Here is an 18,828-nt window from a genome sequence, read left to right on the forward strand (position 1 = left end):
AACACGGTAACGGGCCATTTTGGCCTATAAGTTCGTGCCGCCCAATTTACACCCAATTAATCTGGACCCCAGCATGTTTTGAACAGTGGGAGGAAACCAGAGCCCCCCATGGAAGACCCATGCAGACATGGGAAAAATGCACAAACTCCTTACAGGATTCAAACCCTGGTCCTGACAGCTGGCACTGTAACTGTGTTGTGCTAATGGCTAAGTCAATTGTGTCATCCTAATCTCCCTTATTCTGATCTCATGAGTGTGCCATGGCTTGGTATTTCAATGTCTCTCAAAGAGTTGAGTAGAGTACAACATCGTTCTTTGTCAGAGCTGTCTCCATCTGACCCTGATAGCAAGAACACCACTCTCAGAGGTGCATTGATTGACTGTCAATCTGCATTGAACATCATATTCCCAAATAAACCCATTTTCGAGCTTTAATACCCAATTTTCATATAATCAGTGATGATTGGCAACAGCACCTTTTCCACAACAATCTTTAACACCAGTGCCCTGCCAGGCTAAAGATTCAGCCTCCTACTGTACTTCCTATACACCAATGACTGTGGGGCCAAATATATCTTAATTCCATTTATATGTTTGCTGATGACACTACTTTCACGGGCCAGATCTTAAACAATGATTAACTAGGCTGCAGGAATAAGATAGCACCATGTCTCGACAAACTCACTCTCAATATCATCAAAATAAAGGAGCTGGTCATTAACTTCAGGAAACAGGGTTGGGTAATGAGGGGCTATGTGTGCCTGGCTATATCAGATGGAGATGGCGGACAGCTTAAAGTTCTGGTGAGTGAATATCATCATCAACCATGCCATGACCGGAGGAGGAGTCACGTGATGGAGTAGTGGCCGGACGGTGAACTCCAGCCCTTTCCAGAAAAGTCGGGAAAAACAAAGGAAAACACAAAGGCACAGAAATAAAAGTTACAGAAAAGTGAGTATAAAGGTGGAAAGAAGATGGCGACAAAAAAAGAAAAATCGAAAGCAACGGTAAGAAGAGAGGAAGAGAAGACAAAGGAGGAAAAAGGTGAAGGCCTTACCTGTCCGAAGAGGCCCGCTGTGGACAGAGAAACCCGCTCCCTCAGGTCAGTAAATAATGGACTACAAAAATGGCTCGCAGAGCCGAGTAAAAGTGCGCAATCGCGCATGCGCGAAGAATCGCGCATGCGCGATGCGAATGAAAAAAAACACACCGACGGGAGGGGGGACCAGCTGGGGAGTCGATCTCCACAGCCGGCAACGACAGCTGCAGAACACCTGCAGCAAGAAGAGACCACAGAAGACAATAGAAACAAGAAAGAAGAGGAGGAAAGGGCACCAAAGAAACAACAGATGGCCAACCCAGAGGAAGAGGAAGAGGAAGAGTACAGTGAAATAGAAGAAGAAAAGAAAGGCAAGATAAAGGATATACTTTCTCTTATTAAAGGATACATGGAGTCATTTAAAGAATGGCAAACACAGGAATTTAAGGATTTAAGAAAAAGAATAAACAACACAGAAGAGAAAATAAATAAAATAGAGATGACCTTAACAGAAATGGGAAAGAAAATGGACAAGATGGAAGAGCGGGCAGTAGCAGCAGAAATGGAGGTAGAAGACTTAAAAAAGAAATTGGAGGAATCTAATAAAAAAACTAAAGAGACACAAGAACTACTAGCTCAAAAAATAGATACAATGGAAAACCATAACAGAAGAAATAACATAAAGATAGTGGGCCTTAAGGAAGATGAAGAAGGCAAGAATATGAGGGAGTTTATAAAAGAGTGGATCCCTAAGACCCTAGGATGTCCAGAACTACAGCAAGAAATGGAAATAGAAAGGGCACATAGAGTATTGGCCTCTAAACCTCAACCACAACAAAAACCAAGATCTATTGTAGTAAAATTCCTAAGATATACTACAAGAGAAAAGGTACTGGAGAAGACAATGGAAAAAGTAAGAGAGGGCAACAAACCACTGGAGTATAAAGGGCAAAAAATCTTCATTTATCCAGATATAAGTTTTGAACTCCTAAAGAAGAGAAAAGAGTTCAATACAGCAAAGGCGATTTTATGGAAGAAAGGGTATAAATTTATACTAAAGCATTCAGCGGTATTGAAAATATTCATTCCAGGACAACAAAACAGACTATTCTCGAATCCAGAAGAAGCACGAAAATTTGCAGAACAATTACAAAAATAGACTGAGGGAGGAAGACGGGTAATGAGAGTTAAAATGATCACGATGGATATGTATGTGGGTAAAGACAAAAATAGACTGAGGGATGAAGACGGGTAATGAGAGTAAAAATGATCACGATTGATATGTATGCGGGTAAAGAGGTATAAGAGTGAATAGAGATAATGTGCATACGTGAATGTATCTGTACTTAGAGGAAAATATAGATAGTATAGACAAGAATTAATAAGGGAAGGTAATGGAATAGAGAGAATAAGGAGGGAATTAAAAGAGTGACCTTTGTGACATATGAAAAGTGAAATCTTTTCTGGGGGGCGGGGTGGGGGGAAATAGCGGTCACTGCAAAATCAGTTGACGCTTGCGAGTGGAATCGCAAATCCAAATGGAGAGGGGAGATGTGGTTGTCCGACAAGGGATAAAGGACAACTCAGGAGGGGAAGGGGAGATTGGGGATAAATAAGATAGAAATAGGAGAATAAGGAAAATGTTGGATGTTGTAGGAATGTTGTCTTATAAAGAGTTGAAAATATAAAAGGGCTACGCTGAACTATATGACTTTAAATATTAATGGAATACATAACCAAATTAAAAGGAAGAAACTACTAAACTTAAATGAATAAATGTATTCCATTAGAAAAAAATAACATATAGGTTAAGAAATAATATTGAAATATTCGAACAAGTATAGGAGCCTTACATTAAATACAATAGCGAAAACCTACCGGGGACAAACATTACCTAAGTTGATGGAAGGAGAAGGAAAGAAAAGAATGGACTCAGTAGAATTTCTGGTGTATTTTTGTTGAATGACAACATTGTCTGACTGGCTTAATGCAACCTAGATTGTATACCTAAAATGGATGAGAGGGGGGTGGGGGGGGGTGGCATGGGAGGAGGGGGGGGGGGGAGAAAAAGTCACTGTATATGTGTGAAAAAGAAATAGTGTATATCATGGCTAATGTGATTTATGGTGTGAAAAATAAAAAATTAAAAAAAAACCAAAAAAAAAAACCATGCCATGACCGTATAAGCTCACAAACAACTCTACTTCATGAGGAAGCCTCAGGAAATTCAGCATGCCCCTGTCTGGATGCATTACAACTTGGTACGGAAGCTGCTCTGTCGAAGACTTTAAGAAACTGCAGAGAGTTATGAACACAGCTCGGTCATCCTCATGAAAACTATCCTCTCCTATTGACTCTCTCAATACCTTCCTGCATGTCAGGAAAGCTGATGATATATTAAAGGACTTGTCCCATCCTGATCTTGATCTCTTTCCCCTTTAGTTGTGCAGAAAACACATGAGCTTGAAAACATTAACTTCCAGATTCAAGATATCGGACTCTTGAATGCAATCTGTCTTTAAATAAAGTGCACATGATTCAAAGTGAATGTTCATTGCTTCACATTGTAAACAATGCACTACGTGCTAACAACCACCAAGTGGCTCCATAACTCTTTCCAATATAAATATAATTAAGAACAAATTTCACGTCAGTTAACATCCCTAACAGTGTTAAATGTACCAAGCTGCATGGCACAGAGGTATTATGCACCTACATTTGATGAAAAAATTGTACTTACACAGACAGCCAAAAGCTTGGTTTAAAAAAAAAGGCATTTCAGGAGCTTCTCAGGAAAGAAGCAGAGAGGTTTGAGGAAGGAATTCACATACAACCTTGGTAACCATGTCACAATCACTAAAGCTGGAGTATTTACATACTAGAAAAGGTAAAGGTTCCATTATTGTCATGTAATACAACATTTAGAGTGTAACATACATGAAATTCTTTAACTTTTGTTCACTGTTAGTGAATCGCCTGACCAAGCAATCAACATTAGGGGACAACAAAATATCTTAGAGGATTGTAGGGCTGGAGGAAGTTACAAGGGTAGGATATCAAGATAAGCAAGGAAGACAATTCCTTGCAATGCTTAACCAGGAATCAATGTACATAAGAAGGTATGAGGCATTGACTAAATTGTAGGAGTTTCAAAATTATGAGGAGTTCAAATTGATTTAAGAGCTCTGGGGTCCATTAGGATAATCAAATCTAGAGGTATCATAGGGTGTGGATTATATAAGCAGCTGTTAAGATGGACCAAGGTAACAAAAAAAAATCTACTCACCCAAAACCTGAATCCAGATAAACATTCTGACAATATAAACACTGAAGGAAGGGATCAAGAAGGGTGAGAACAAGCTGAAACTGGATGACACCATTAAGTTAGTTAAATTTGAACTATTTGATGATCATGCTGGGACAGCCTGTAAATGAAAAATAAATGAAGCTAAATTTGTCATCTCTTCAATTACTTCAGATTCCCTGAACCAGACCACCTCATCATCATGATCCAATCCCTTTATACCTCTATCCCCCACACAGAAGATCTTAGACCTGACCAGTTACCCTCTACCATCATCCTCCACTGCCTGGCAGAACTTGTCCTCTCTCTAAACAACTCCTTTAATTCATCCTCTTTCCTCCAAATTTAAGGAGTAGCCACAAGTACCCACATGGGTCCCAACTACACTTGTCTGTTTGTAGGCTTTGTTGTAAGACCCTTCAATTCTTCCTCCATTATATTGATGACTACATTGGGGCTGCCTCATGCCGCTGTCAATTTCATCCACTTTGTGGCCAACTTTTACCCCAATCTCAAACTCACCTGCTCAATCTCTGATAACACTCTTCCCTTCCTGGATCTCTCTGTCTCCATCTCAGGAGACAAGCTTTCCACTGAATACACTACAAATGCATCAACTCCCACAACTACCTGGACTACACTTCCTCTCACCCTGACCCCTGCAAGGATTCCATCCCCTTCTCTCAATTTCTCCATCTCCACTGCATCTGTTCCCAAGATGTGGTCTTCCAGTCCAGATCTTCTTTCACAAACGTGACTTTCCCTCCACCACCATCAATTCAACCCTCACTCGCATCTCTATTTCCCGCTCATCTGCCCTGGCCCCTTCTACCCTCAGATTCAAGAAACATAGAATCCCCCTCATCCTCACCGACCACCCTCTGCCAGAATTTCCGGCACTTACTACAGGATCCCACGACCAGACACATTTTTCCTTCTCTCCTCATGACCTTCCACAGAGATTGCTCCCTCCGTGGTTCCCTTGTTCACTCATCCCTCCCCACCCATTGCACCCCCGGCACCTTCCTCTGTGCCCACAGGAGGTGCAATACTTGCGCCCACACCTCCCTCACCATGGACCAGGGCCCCAAACAGCCCTTTCAGATGACTTATATACTGCATCCAGTGCTCCCTTTGTAGCCTTCTCTACATCGGAGAGTCTAGTCACAGATTGAGAGATCACTTCGCTCAGCATCTCCTCTCTGTTCGCAAGAACAGCAACCTCCCAGTAGCCAACAATTTCAATTCCAGGTCACACTCCCGTGCTCACATGTCTGTCCATAGCCTTGTGTACTATCCCTCCCTGACCACCCACTGTTTGGAGGATTGCCACCTTATTTTCCAGTTGGGCACTCTCCAGTCAGATGGCATTGACCTTGACTTTACTGCTTTCCATTAAACCTGCTTGCCTTTTCTTTTCCCTCCCCTTTCCAGTTCTTCCACCTGCCCAGCCATCCCTCTTCCCCATCATTGCTGTTGACCCCTCCCTCCTTTCTCCACCTATCATCTCCTGCCTTTCTCCACCCCCCCCCCCCACTCTTTCGTTCAGGTGCCTGCCAGCATTTTCTCATACTTTGATGAAGGGCTCAAGCCCAAAACGTTGGTTCTGTATCTTTACCTTTGCTGCAGAAAGGACACTGTTTGACCTGCTGAGCTTTCCCAGCAATTTGTGTTTTTACTTCAGATGCTCTCTGGTTACAACTGGGTGAAGAATTAAAGTAAATTAAAGTACATTTGTATCACCTTCTTTCAAGGTCTCCACCCCATCGCAGTCATTCCCTTGTACTCTGCTTCTTCCCCTCCTCTTTCTCTGCAATTTAAAACTTGTTTCATGTTCAACTTTTCCCAGTTCGAAAGGTTTTCACGAAATTTTAACTAGCTCTCTTTCCATCCTTCAGGACTGTCCTGTGTTTTTTGAACGTTATTAATTTAAGGTGTCCAGCATTGGCAGACGGTGGTTGCTGGATTCCTCTATTATGAAGTGCGGCCCCGGACCAGCTTCCAGTATATTCAACAGGAAAAGGTAGCATACAAACAGGTAATAACCACATTCAAGACACTGCAGGTGTTGTAACGTTGGGTAGGAAACAAACGGATGCAAGGTTTCAACCTGAAACGACGATTACCCACAGATGTTACATGGCCCACTGACTTCCGCCAACAGTTGGATTTTTATTCATCACAGCATCGAACAAACTGAAATGCAACAGTAAGAATTCCCTCATCATTAGCCTCAAGCAAAGCCAGGAAGGCAAAGTGTTACAATTAACAAGGGAAGGCAGAGACAGAGGAACGGACAGGAAACATTATCTGAGAGACAACCCCATTGATTAACACCTCGGAGAGAAAGACACGTGGGCCAACAGACGAGAGAGGTATCGAGGCTGCCGAGGAGAGAGGGAGAGAAGACGAGAGGCGGCGTGTGTGTCCAGGACAGCGTATCGTTCAAGGAGCACTATACTGAAGGAAGGACGGAAGAAACAGGCTCGTCGAAAGATTGAGCAGTGGCGGAGGTGAGCCGACAGCACCAGGCGAACCCTGGAGGGAACGTCGTGTGTCAACTAACTGGAGAGAACAATAGTTAAAACTAAAGGGAACTGTCGGAGGAGAAAGAAATTGAGACATCTGGGAATCACCAAAAAAAAACTGGAAATGAATTGAAAAGAGCATAGAACTGAACCAACACCTGAAAGAGAAAAGGAGTGTGAGAAAATCTGGGTCACTATCTCTGTAGCATTCTTTTAACAGCTCGACGTGTCCGAAGAGTTAGTTGAGAGTAAAACTATAAGAGAGAGGACACTGCCTATCTCACCATCCCACCAGGACGATCATCCGCAGATATCTGTCTGATGTGCCCGCTTCTGGGATGGCATGAAATGAGGCTCAGGAAAGCAAGTGTCTTATCGGTGCTCTGCCTGGGTGCTTTTCTTTCCGTGTCCTGGCTCCTTTCTTGGCAGAATGTGAAAGGTAGGAGAGCCATTTCTAATTTGACCCATTTCCTCCTCGCTGTGATCGAGGTAACATCAAACCAATTTGCTGTTCATCCAACTCAGAGCAAACGAGCAATTTTGCACACACACGTCTGTTTATCTGTATGGAATGGCTTCTCATTGTTCTCCTAGTAGTAAGTTGAAAATCAATCCTTAAAACAATTGGCTTGAAAATAACACCACAAGATGGTTTAAATTGTGTGGCAATTATTAGAGGCATGGAATATGCAGAAGATGAGATATTAGGTCTTCAGTGCTTTTCTTAATCTTGTGCAGTTTTTAATTGTTAGCTTAAATATTTATTTTGTCATAATATTCTGGTTAAAAATCTCCAAATATCAACAGAAGCCAAATAAACCCTTGAATGCCATTCCCCTCTGTCCCAGAAGGCTTATATTGGGTGTCTGGCTATAATAGCCTCATCTTTGCCTGCCTCCCCATCCAATGAATTCTGAGTTGGACTTGCAGTCAAAATCTTCTTCTGTAACCCTGCCTCCATTTCAGTTCTTTGGCCAGGAACTCAAATGGTGGAACCTTCACCTCCTCTACTCCACCCCCTCAGGTCAACTAAAGAGTTTTAATCAAGTGAAATCTGCTTTATTTGTTTTACTTCTGTAATTTTTCTTATATGAAGATGATTTGTACCTTACAATTCAATATATAATGCACTAAATTGAGCAATATGGTAGTATTGAGTCTACTGCAATTGTTACGGAATAAGTTAATGATTTAACATATCTTAAAAGGGTAAGATTGTGAAGTTTAGTTATCAGGTCACATTTCACAAACAAATAACTTATTTGCCACGCAAAAGCTATGCAAGTGTAGACTTTGTAACTACAGTTGGCTTTGCAGAGACAATAAAATGCTTGTGACAGTTTCACAAGTGGGTGCTCATGGACCAGCATGTTTGAACCAGGTCCAGGCTTAAGAACTGATAACTCTTTTGCTTTTAAACTGGTGCCAGAGTTTTAAAGGTCTGGTTGAAGTTTGTTGTCCTAAGAGGGGCCATGTGGTTTTGCAAACCGAGAAAAAACAACCATTGTTTGTCAAGGTATTCTGCAACAGTTTGTGGTGAAGGCTGCAAGTTGGCAGGCCTGCTGCAAGACATCATTTCAAGACGTGTTTTGAGTTCTGCCTATTCTAAATCTCTGCAGTCAATTGCAGAGGTTGTGGCTTGTTATTGTATTTCTCCTGGAATAGGGGAAAAAGAAGAACTTCTTAACCTGGAAGAAGAGGAGGGCAAGTTTCTTTGGTAAGAAATTTCAGTTACTGATTGAAGGAGGTCAGTTTGTGTGTCCAACGAACAATGAATATCTCTCTGAAACCAACAAAGACTTTCCTGATCAGTAACAATTTAAATTAAAGCACCAGAGCCTGGTGAATATAATATCTGTTCAATTCTGCACACAGTATGGAAAATTGCCTGATACCAGTAAACTTGGAGAAGTGAAAAATGAATGATTGGACAGTGAACAATAACATTACTGAACACATAAACATGACATACATGTGTGCTTAGAAGGGGGTTAAGTTAATAGTAATAAATTAAGTATTGATCTCATTGTTATGTCTTCTTTCTTTGGCTTGGCTTCGCGGACGAAGATTTATGGAGGGGGTAAAAAGTCCACGTCAGCTGCAGGCTCGTTTGTGGCTGACAAGTCCGATGCGGGACAGGCATTGTTATGTATTAAGAAAATAAAACCAGTTTTGTTTAAGTAGCCAGTGTCTTGGTGAATTTCTGTTGCTGCTTGTTTTCGAGTCCTTTGTGCTTGTAACACAATTAATATTGGTTCTGATGTGGTGTGAGCTGTATGTGCCTACTTTCAATGAAAATTGCCCAGGACATAATTTTGATGAGACGGTTTGAATTTAATACCTGATTGCTGCAAACAAAGCAACAAGTTAATATTGTTAATCAATAGAGAGTGCTGATTTCTCACCACAGTTGTTATGCTCTTGCTGAGTGAATATCAAGGTTGCATGTAGAAAAACAGTGCCTTTGTGAAAGAGGCAGAAAGGGACAGAGGGTAGAAAGAAACCATGCTTTCGTGCTGTCCTTTGAGTTCATGAATTGTAGCAGTAATCACAACCATTCGGCCATTCAACAATAACCTCGCTCTCTTCTTTCCTCTTTTATTAAACATGACATCTTACATCATCCTCTTCCTGACAGCACAGAAGCAAAAAACACACACTAGAAAATGAAAATGTAATTTTAATTTTAGAACGTGCAGTGGTTGAAATATAAGCGTAGGTGAGAACTTCAATGTAATCACTAGCACTCAAGAGGCAGTGCTGAGAAAACTGATAGGTCTAAAGGCAGATAAGTCTCCAGGTCATGATAGAATACATCCCAGGGAACTGAAAGAAATTGGAAGAAGTTATAATAGAGACACTTGTGGTAACTTACTAAAATTATCTGAACTCTAGGCAGGTCCTGGCGTATTGAAAAACAGTAAATGTCACACCAGTGTTTAAAAAAAAAAAGAATGTGGACAAAGAGCAGGGAGCTAGAGGTCAGTTAGCATCTTTAGTCAGGTAATCTGATGAGTAAGTTTGCAAATGACACAAAATTGATGACATTTCGGGTAGTGTGAAAGGTTGTCCACAGGGCACCAGTTGGATATTTGGGTGGAGGAACGGCAGATGGAGTTAAATACAGACCGAACCTTCAATCGTACTGTGGGGGTGTAGGTCAATTGGGTGTAATTGGGCAACATGGGCTCGTGGGCATGTTGCAGTGCTGTATGTCTATATTTTAAAAAAATAAATGAGGTCATACATTTTGGAGGTTAAATGCAAGAGAAAAGTATACAATAAAGGGTAGGGCCCTTAGGAGCATTGACGTACAGAGGGATCTTGGGGTTCATGACCATATCTCTCTGAAAGTGGCAACACAAGTGGATGAGGGGCTAAAGAAGGGATATGGTATTAATTTTTAGTTTAGAGATACAACATGGTAACAGACCCTTCTGGCTCATGAGCTCATGCTGCCCAAATGCACTCATATGACCTATAAACATACAAACTCATACATTTTGGAATGTAGGAGGAAACTGGAGCACCTAGAGGAAACCCAAACTAACACAGGGAGAAGATACAAACTCCTTACAGACACCAGCTATGTTAGCTGTGCCACCTTGCTGTTTATCTTCATCATTTGGAGCATAAAGGTTAGGAAGTCATGTTGCAATTGCATAAAACTTTGGTTAGGCCACATTTTGAGCATTGAAAGCAGTTCTGGTCCATATTATAAGAGGGATATGGAGGCTTTGGAGAGGATGCAGAAGCGACTTTACAAAAATATTGCCTGGATTGGAGTGTATTAGCTATAGGGAATGATTGGAAAATTTGGTTATTTTTCCCAGAACATTGGAGGTTGAAGGATGACCTGATAGAAGAATAAAATTATAAATGACAGATGGGGTAGATAGTCTTTTCCCAGGGTGGAAATGCCAAATATCAAAAGGCATAGGTTTAAGGTGAGAGAGGGAAAATGGAAAGGAGAATTTTAAGCAGAGAGAGGAAAGTGTCTCGAAGGGACTCCCAGGGGAGATAGAAGAACCAGATTCCATAGCAATGTTTGAGACATATTTAAACAGACAGATGAACAGGCAGGGAATATAGGGAATGGGCCACGTGCAAGCATATGGGATTAGTTAAGGTTGGTGCAGACATGGTGGACTGAAGGATCTGCTTCTGTCCTGAATTGTTGTACATTTTATGTTCTAAGCTGATAAGATGCAGCCCATTGTTTCCTGTCAACGATATTTCATCAAAGTGGAAAAAAGTGAAATGAAACAAGTCTTGAATATCAAAGTCAAGTAGTTGAGCAAAGGTTTAATTAATGCAAGACAAGAGAGGGTGACGGAGAACATCATAAAGGAGACTTTCCTGGGTGAAATAAGCTATCTAATGTATCTTCCTTTTGAGCTATTATTTAATTCACTGCCACTTTCTGTCAGAAAGAGGGAAAAGGCTGGGAAGCTTAACAAATACTGTATCAGATGCAAATGCCTGGAATCATGACAGACCTGATTAAATTTAATCACAGAAAAGGTCAAGGAAAATATAAAGCAAGCAGTCCAGTGTATATCTTTATAAAACTTTGATTAGAGAACAGCTGGAGTATTGTGTACAGTTCAGGTCAGCATATTATAGGATGAGCATTATTACATAAGAGACCCAAATTCCACTTGGGATGATATGACCATATAACCACTTACAGCACAGAACAGGCCAGTTTGGCCCTACTAGTCCATGCCGTAGCAAATCCCCACCCTCCTAGTCCCACTGACCAGCACCCGGTCCATACCCCTCTAGTCCCCTCCTATCCATGTAACGGTCCAGTCTTTCCTTAAATGTAACCAATGATCCCGCCTCGACCACGTCTGCCGGAAGCTCATTCCACATCACCACCACCCTCTGCGTAAAGAAATTTCCCCTCATGTTCCCCTTATAATTTTCCCCCTTCAATCTTAAACCATGTCCTCTAGTTTGAATCTCCCCCTTTCTTAATTGATGTATTTTGGTGTTGAGGAGAGCCTGGATTTCTTTAGAGAGGAGGCAGAGAGAAAAAAATGAATGAGTTACACTAGATGGGCTAGATCAGTGATTGCTTAAGGTGGTATGTGAGTGGGAAGGGAAGGTTGAGAACCACTGTTCTAGACCCAATTGTTACTGAAATATTTTGCTTAAGAAAAATTGTCATTGGCCCATTTCCTTTGGAATTATAAAACTGTGCCTATCTCATTGTCGATCCTTGCAATAGCGCCTTTGGAAGACTACACAAAAGAGTCTGGAAAAACAACCAACTGAAAAACCTCACAAAGATAAGCGTATACAGAGCCGTTGTCATACCCACACTCCTGTTCGGCTCCGAATCATGGGTCCTCTACCGGCATCACCTACGGCTCCTAGAACGCTTCCACCAGCGTTGTCTCCGCTCCATCCTCAACATCCATTGGAGCGCTTTCATCCCTAACGTCGAAGTACTCGAGATGGCAGAGGTCGACAGCATCGAGTCCACGCTGCTGAAGATCCAGCTGCGCTGGATGGGTCACGTCTCCAGAATGGAGGACCATCGCCTTCCCAAGATCGTGTTATATGGCGAGCTCTCCACTGGCCACCGTGACAGAGGTGCACCAAAGAAAAGGTACAAGGACTGCCTAAAGAAATCTCTTGGTGCCTGCCACATTGACCACCGCCAGTGGGCTGATAACGCCTCAAACCGTGCATCTTGGCGCCTCACAGTTTGGCGGGCAGCAACCTCCTTTGAAGAAGACCGCAGAGCCCACCTCACTGACAAAAAGGCAAAGGAGGAAAAACCCAACACCCAACCCCAACCAACCAATTTTCCCTTGCAACCGCTGCAATCGTGTCTGCCTGTCCCGCATCGGACTTGTCAGCCACAAACGAGCCTGCAGCTGACGTGGACTTTTTACCCCCTCCATAAATCTTCGTCCGCGAAGCCAAGCCAAAGAAAAGATAAAACTGTGCACATAGCAAGTCAATTAGGTTCGATTAAAACAGTGGTTTTCAAACCTTTTTCATTCCACCACCTTCAGCAACCCCTGACTAATCACAGAGCACTACTGCATAGGGATTGCTGAAGGTGGAATGTGAGTTTAGGGGGGCAGTTTAAAAAGCACTGGGCTAGATACTAAGAATAGCAGAAGTGTATAAAACTAGAGGGAATATGTTTGAGAAAGAAGGCAGAGGGTTTTGAGGAAGGAATTCACTGTGGAAAAGAATCTCAGTGATTGTAGTGATGACTTGCAGCAAACTGAAAAGCTTGAGCACTTAGATATTAAGAGAAAGGATATGCTGGAGCTTTTGGAAAGCATCGTTGGATAAGTCGCTGGGACCGGATGAGATGTATACCAGGCTATTGTGTGAGGCGAGGGAGGAGATTGCTGAACCTCTGGTCAGGGCTGGTGCTAGGAATTGCGGGGCCCAATTAGAAAATTGATAGCGGGGCCTCTACAAAAGTCTAAATTGATGTTTTATATTTCGTGTAGTATGCAAGTCTTAGCCAAAAAGCATCAAATGCTTGATATACTAAATATTGAAAGACAATATAAAAGTTTTAATTTTTTAATACAAGTTAAGACAATTACAGATATACTGTTAATGCACAAGTCTTTTAGAAACAGATTTTTCTGGCTTTTTTATTTGCAAAATCTTTCAACATAATTTCAAAGTCAATGGTTTTAGTAATGTCATTTTCTATAGATAGCATCGCCAAATTGTTTAGTCTCTCTTGTGAAATTGTTGACCGTAAGTATGTTTTAATCAGTTTTAGTTTTGAAAAACTTCTTTCGCCCAATGCGACTGTTATGGACATTGTTAAGTAAATCCTCAAACCAATAAAAACTTTAGGAAATACTGTGAATCGATTGTTTACTACCAGGTATTCAAACAGAGCTTGAGGCTTAACGACACTGAAGGGAAGAAAAGTTTTCAGAGCTTCAAGTTATTTGGCCAACAGATAACCATCCACGTCTTTAGTCGTTTCAGTAACTACCCCTCCATCAGTGCTCTGTTTTAGTATGGTGTCAGTTAAAGCTGCTTCAAGGTCTGCTGTGTGTTTCCTTATTTCTGCCTTTTGTAAGCTCTGAAAGTTATTTAAAAATCCAAATAATTTTACATGGCTTTTAAGCTGCTTAAATCTAGACTCTAAAGATTGAATAGCTTTGTCTAGCACTAAGCTGAAGCACTGAACTCTGTATGCTTCTTTTGGATCATCTAAAGCTTGATCTTTTGCCTCACATGAAAAAATTCTCCTCCTTCTACGTAGTTTTTTTTTCTTGAAATTGTCTAAACTCCAATAGTAATTCAACAGCTTCAGCCAATTCATTTGCGCCTATTAGGACATCATTAAAACCGCCCTCTCTATAAATTCTTAGCCATGATAATAGCTTTTCAAATGACTCTATGCCTTCATCAATATCCTTTGTTTCACCTTGTAGTTCCTTGCTTACATAGTTAACTTTAAAAAGTACTTCATCCCAAAATATCAAAGAAACTAAAAATTTGTAGTCTTTTAGCAGGTTTGCTAAAGATTCAGCTTCTGCTTTTACCTTGGGGTCATCTGTTATTTCTGATATTTCCACGTGCATCATATACTTCTCCAACCTGATAACGAATAGCTTTAACACTATCTATCCGACACTCCCACCTTGTGTTGCTCAAGGGTTTCACTGATAACCTGGGTACATGTTTGTTAAAAACTTCCCACCTCTTAGTTGATGCTGAGAACAATATGTAGATCCTTTGCAAGATCCCAAAAAATGTTATAGCATCTGGACAACACTTGGCTACATCTCCAAGTAAAAGGTTATAATTGTGACATGCACTGGTGTAATGAAAGATTTAAACCGTGTTTTTTACTTTTGCATCCTTTGCTTCTGCAAGGCTGAGAACCTGTTTGTTTTTAAGAATCAGCAGACATGGAAAATTTGGGAGATTGTTTTAAAGAAGGTAAATTGTTATCTTTTGATCAGATGAGGGACAATTATGGTATTGATAAAAATTTTTTGTTTCTTTATTATCAAATTTGATCTTTGGTAAAGCATGTGTTTGGTAGAGATATGTCTTTACCTGAAATGACTAAATTTGAGACTTTTCTTATGAAGGTACCAGAGAAGAGTTATATTTCATCTATGTATCAAATATTACAGGATGGTATGGATAAAAAGGGTTGGGATAAATCTAAAGGTAAATGGGAAGCGGATATTGGTTTTATTTTTTCCGAGCATGATTGGTTAGATATCTGTTGTGATAGTGTAACTAGATTGATAAATGCACGTTATGCAATGATTAACTATAATTTTTTACATCATTTATACTTAACACCTGAAAAGCTAAAAAAATATGGTTTTCATGAATCAGATTTGTGTTTAAGATGTGGTAACACTGTTGGAACTTTTTTTCATGCGGTTTGGTCATACAATCTTTTTGGAAGAAAGTACAATTGTTTTTAGAATACCTGTATAAGATTAAAATACCTTTAGATCCGACAGTATTTTTATTGGGTAGTTTGCAACCTCTGAAAGGTCTGGGATTAGATAAATTTCAACTTGCTTTTGTATATTTAGCATTATCTGTAGCGAAAAAATGTATTGCTAGTACGTGGAAAGATACGAATATGATTGATATTAATAGATGGCATAATGAGATGAAATATTGTTTAATAATGGAAAAAAATCAGATATGTTTCACGTGATAACTATAGTTTTTTTATTAATAAGTGGTTGTTATATTCAGAATATTTCCATTTTGATTTACATTGATTAGATCTTAATACGTATGCATAATTTTTCTTTAATTTTTTTTTCTCTTTATGGCTCTCCTTAGGAGAGTTGGCTGAAAGGGGGGTTTCCTTTTTTTTCTCTTTTTCTTTTTTCTTTTTTTTTCTTTCTTTTTTTATATATATATAAAATATATCATTCATGCTTAGTTTATTGTTATATATGTTACTTATTATCTGTATTTTGAACAAATAAATAAAGTTTAAAAAAAAATCAGCAGACATAAGCTAAATTCCATCAAGGGGCCAGAGATGCTGTTATCTGACAAAAGGACATCTGTGTAACAAGAACATTTAATCTTCCTGCTTGTTTTGGTCACAGACTGTCAGAGGCTTAGCCTTGATGCAGAATAAACCATTGTATTCAAAGTGATAAGCTGAAAATTACGTTATTCGATAGAAGTCTAGGCATGCTAGCTTGCTCGCTTATCTTTCTTACTGTGCTGGGAATAGGTGCTTGGGTAAGCAGTTTTTGGGTAATATAAGCCATGGTCCCGCTGCTGAAGTTTGAGACTCTCCGAGAGGTGGCAACATCTCTCAGCAAGAAGAACATCGCATGTAAATAAGAAGAGTCCAGCCAATGTCCCCTTCGGAGGAGGTGGAGAAGCTGCTACTGGCGCCCTGACAACCTACTACAAGTGTGCGGTCATTGCCCCGCTTTGGCAGTTGGGACCAGTCCAGGCGTTGATAAGTATAATTGGGAAGGGCTTGCATATTGTAGTTTGATATCAGCTTTAGAATTTGAAATAAAAATTTGTATAAACTGAAGTGCTCTCAGTGTGTGTGTCTATTTTCTTTCGGTAGCTCAAACACTGTGACCAATCTAAAACGAACAAAGTGAGAGGTACAAGTTTACCCAGGACAACAGGGCACAAAGAAAGCTCTTGAATTATCCTTCAACAGTTGTGCTTGTACTCCTGATGTGTGACTTTTCATGTTGCTACCGTTGTCAATAGCCTTGGCCTTGAATGTCTTTCACCTCTAAATTTAATTCCTTCAGTGTGTTTAATAATGTTTTATATAAATCTTCTCCTGTGCTTTCAACCTCCTTAAACTTTATGAAATGTCCATAGACACCTGTAGGAGCCAAGTTACCATCAGACACATACCTGATTGTTAGAGACATTTGCTCTTGGTGACTCATATCAGGTATGCAGTCTAAAATTATGGCATAGTTACTTAGCTGCTTTTATGCGTTTCAGTATCTCTTTTAAACAGCTGTAGCCATAATGTCTAGTAGTTCATTCTGAGTATCTTTTCCTAAATAGCGATTATGAATTTTGTGGGTTTTGACTTTTTGCAAATGTTCTTCAAGAACAGGGTCAAACTTTCCAAACAGCTAAAACGTTTCCATTGTGTACATTCTCATTACCAACTTTTTCCTCTGTTCCTCTAAATGCTAGATTTTTCTCAGCAATAAACTGTGCTATTGCTACTAGCCTTTTGAATACTTGCTGCCAGTGCTTTGCATGTTCATTGATGATTATTTCAAGTTCTTTTTCAATTGTCTGTCCACTACAAAGTCTTTGGTGTAACTTCCAAAAACTCCATGTGGCTTCCATATGGTTTTTAGAATTTTCATGCTCACACAACCTTGTATGAAGATTAGACGTTGTTGAATGCACTTGTTGATAATGCACTGGTTGTGTTCTTACTAAAAAGTTTACAATAAAAGCAATAAATTCTATTAGAAGACTGAGAGTATATAATCCAAGGTCTTTCAACACACTCCCCATTTGGAAGTTTCCTCTTACAGTGAAACTTTGAAAAACACAATCCCTTTTCATTTCGTGGAAAGTTGTTCACTGGAATAGGAGGACCTTTCATTGGTAAATAATCTCTTATATTTTGATTTATGTATGCTGGCCAGTTAACTGGGTCATCATAAATGTTAATTACAACTCATGGATGATCCATCATTGCGTGATGTTTGGGCTTGGTCTTTTTTGGCTATAAGTGGACTTTCTGCTTTGGCATTGTCTTCTGGTGTATTGAGATCGTCTTCAATTTGATTGACAGGTGCGTCATCCTTTTCTAACTTGTTATCAATTTCATAATTGTATTCATCAATTGTAATTGGGCTCAAAGCTGTATTATCATTTTCTGAATTGTTTTTGTTTTCTTCATCCTCAATACATGGGCGCTTCAAAGATGGAGTGACAAGGAATTTTATGATGGCACCTCTATGTTTTTCATTTTCAGTTACCTTAGCCTTGGCCAGTGCTCGTTTCTGGTTGCCTTAAATATATCTACTTGTGCTTGCCATGTAAAATGACATACAAATTTTAAGCTGTTAATTCTCTGGGCTATATTTTTAAGGTAAAAAAGGGTAAAAAAAGTATATTTTAAAATGTTTAGATTTAAAATTACACAAAAAACTTGACGTTAGCAATTTATTATAAAATTGGACTCGACATCCCTGATAACATGTCTACATTGTTCCAACAGTGGAACAATGTTGCATCGTCGTTGGTACAACATAAGAAACCAACATCAATTCCTTGGCATTTTGCTCATTAGCTTTACATTGTTCCAACGTCAGCTGCTGACCTTGGAACAACGCACCCAATTCTCAACTTGTGAACACCACCGAACTGCAAAACAAGCGACTGATTCTGGATTTGTTGAATGACGACAACTTCGAATAAGGTAAGAATTGCTTTTTTTTAGTAATGGTTGGGTTAGTTAGGTTAGGTTAGTTAGGTTGGGTTATGTTAGTTAAGGTTACATTCCAGAACAGGGGGACGCACTTTAATTTTTCCAGGTTTTTTTAGCTGATTTTCTAGTCAAATGTCCAGTGCTAGTTTGTCGCTAGATATTTGGCTAGAAAATCAACGGAACCACTGATGCGTGTAATGTACGAAATTCGCCCCTGAAGAAAACAATTTCCGCATGGTCAAGCTAAACTGCACCTGTTCCAAATCACCAAAAACATGAAATAGGCTATATTAAGCTCTGGCAGTGCAATAGCATAGTTAGTAACAGTAGCCTAGTACTATTTTGATACATAATCAAACCACTGCAAAATTATGAAACAATGACAGAGGCAGCCTTGCTAAGAATATCCGGATCTTGTAAAGATGAATAACCCCGAGATGTACAGTACATGGCCCTATAACTGAATAACCTTGTAAACCAGCTCATAAAGATGTAGGCTATAACCACCGCACCCCCCCCCCCC

General features: G+C 40.0%; 1 protein-coding gene across 6 annotated transcripts in view; it reads left to right on the top strand.

The window, feature by feature from the left end:
* Positions 1-6,249: 6,249 nt before the first annotated feature.
* LOC138757652 (alpha-1,3-mannosyl-glycoprotein 4-beta-N-acetylglucosaminyltransferase B-like) overlaps positions 6,250-18,828 on the top strand; it is a 180,493-nt gene continuing 167,914 nt past the window's right edge. Inside the window, exons 1-2 of one of the 6 annotated variants that reach the window (XM_069925322.1) lie at positions 17,392-17,476; positions 18,096-18,296. Coding sequence is in view for 4 of the 6 variants with exons in the window: in XM_069925319.1 (XP_069781420.1) it covers positions 7,193-7,310 (118 nt within the window). In the remaining 2 variants the exon portion in view is untranslated. Of the gene's footprint in view, positions 7,311-17,391; positions 17,667-18,095; positions 18,297-18,828 lie in introns of those variants that run through there. The other 5 variants (XM_069925321.1, XM_069925319.1, XM_069925318.1 and 2 more) reach the window with 5 other exon arrangements.

Source organism: Narcine bancroftii, chromosome 3 (genome assembly GCF_036971445.1).
Source record: "Narcine bancroftii isolate sNarBan1 chromosome 3, sNarBan1.hap1, whole genome shotgun sequence".
NCBI lineage: Eukaryota > Metazoa > Chordata > Chondrichthyes > Torpediniformes > Narcinidae > Narcine > Narcine bancroftii.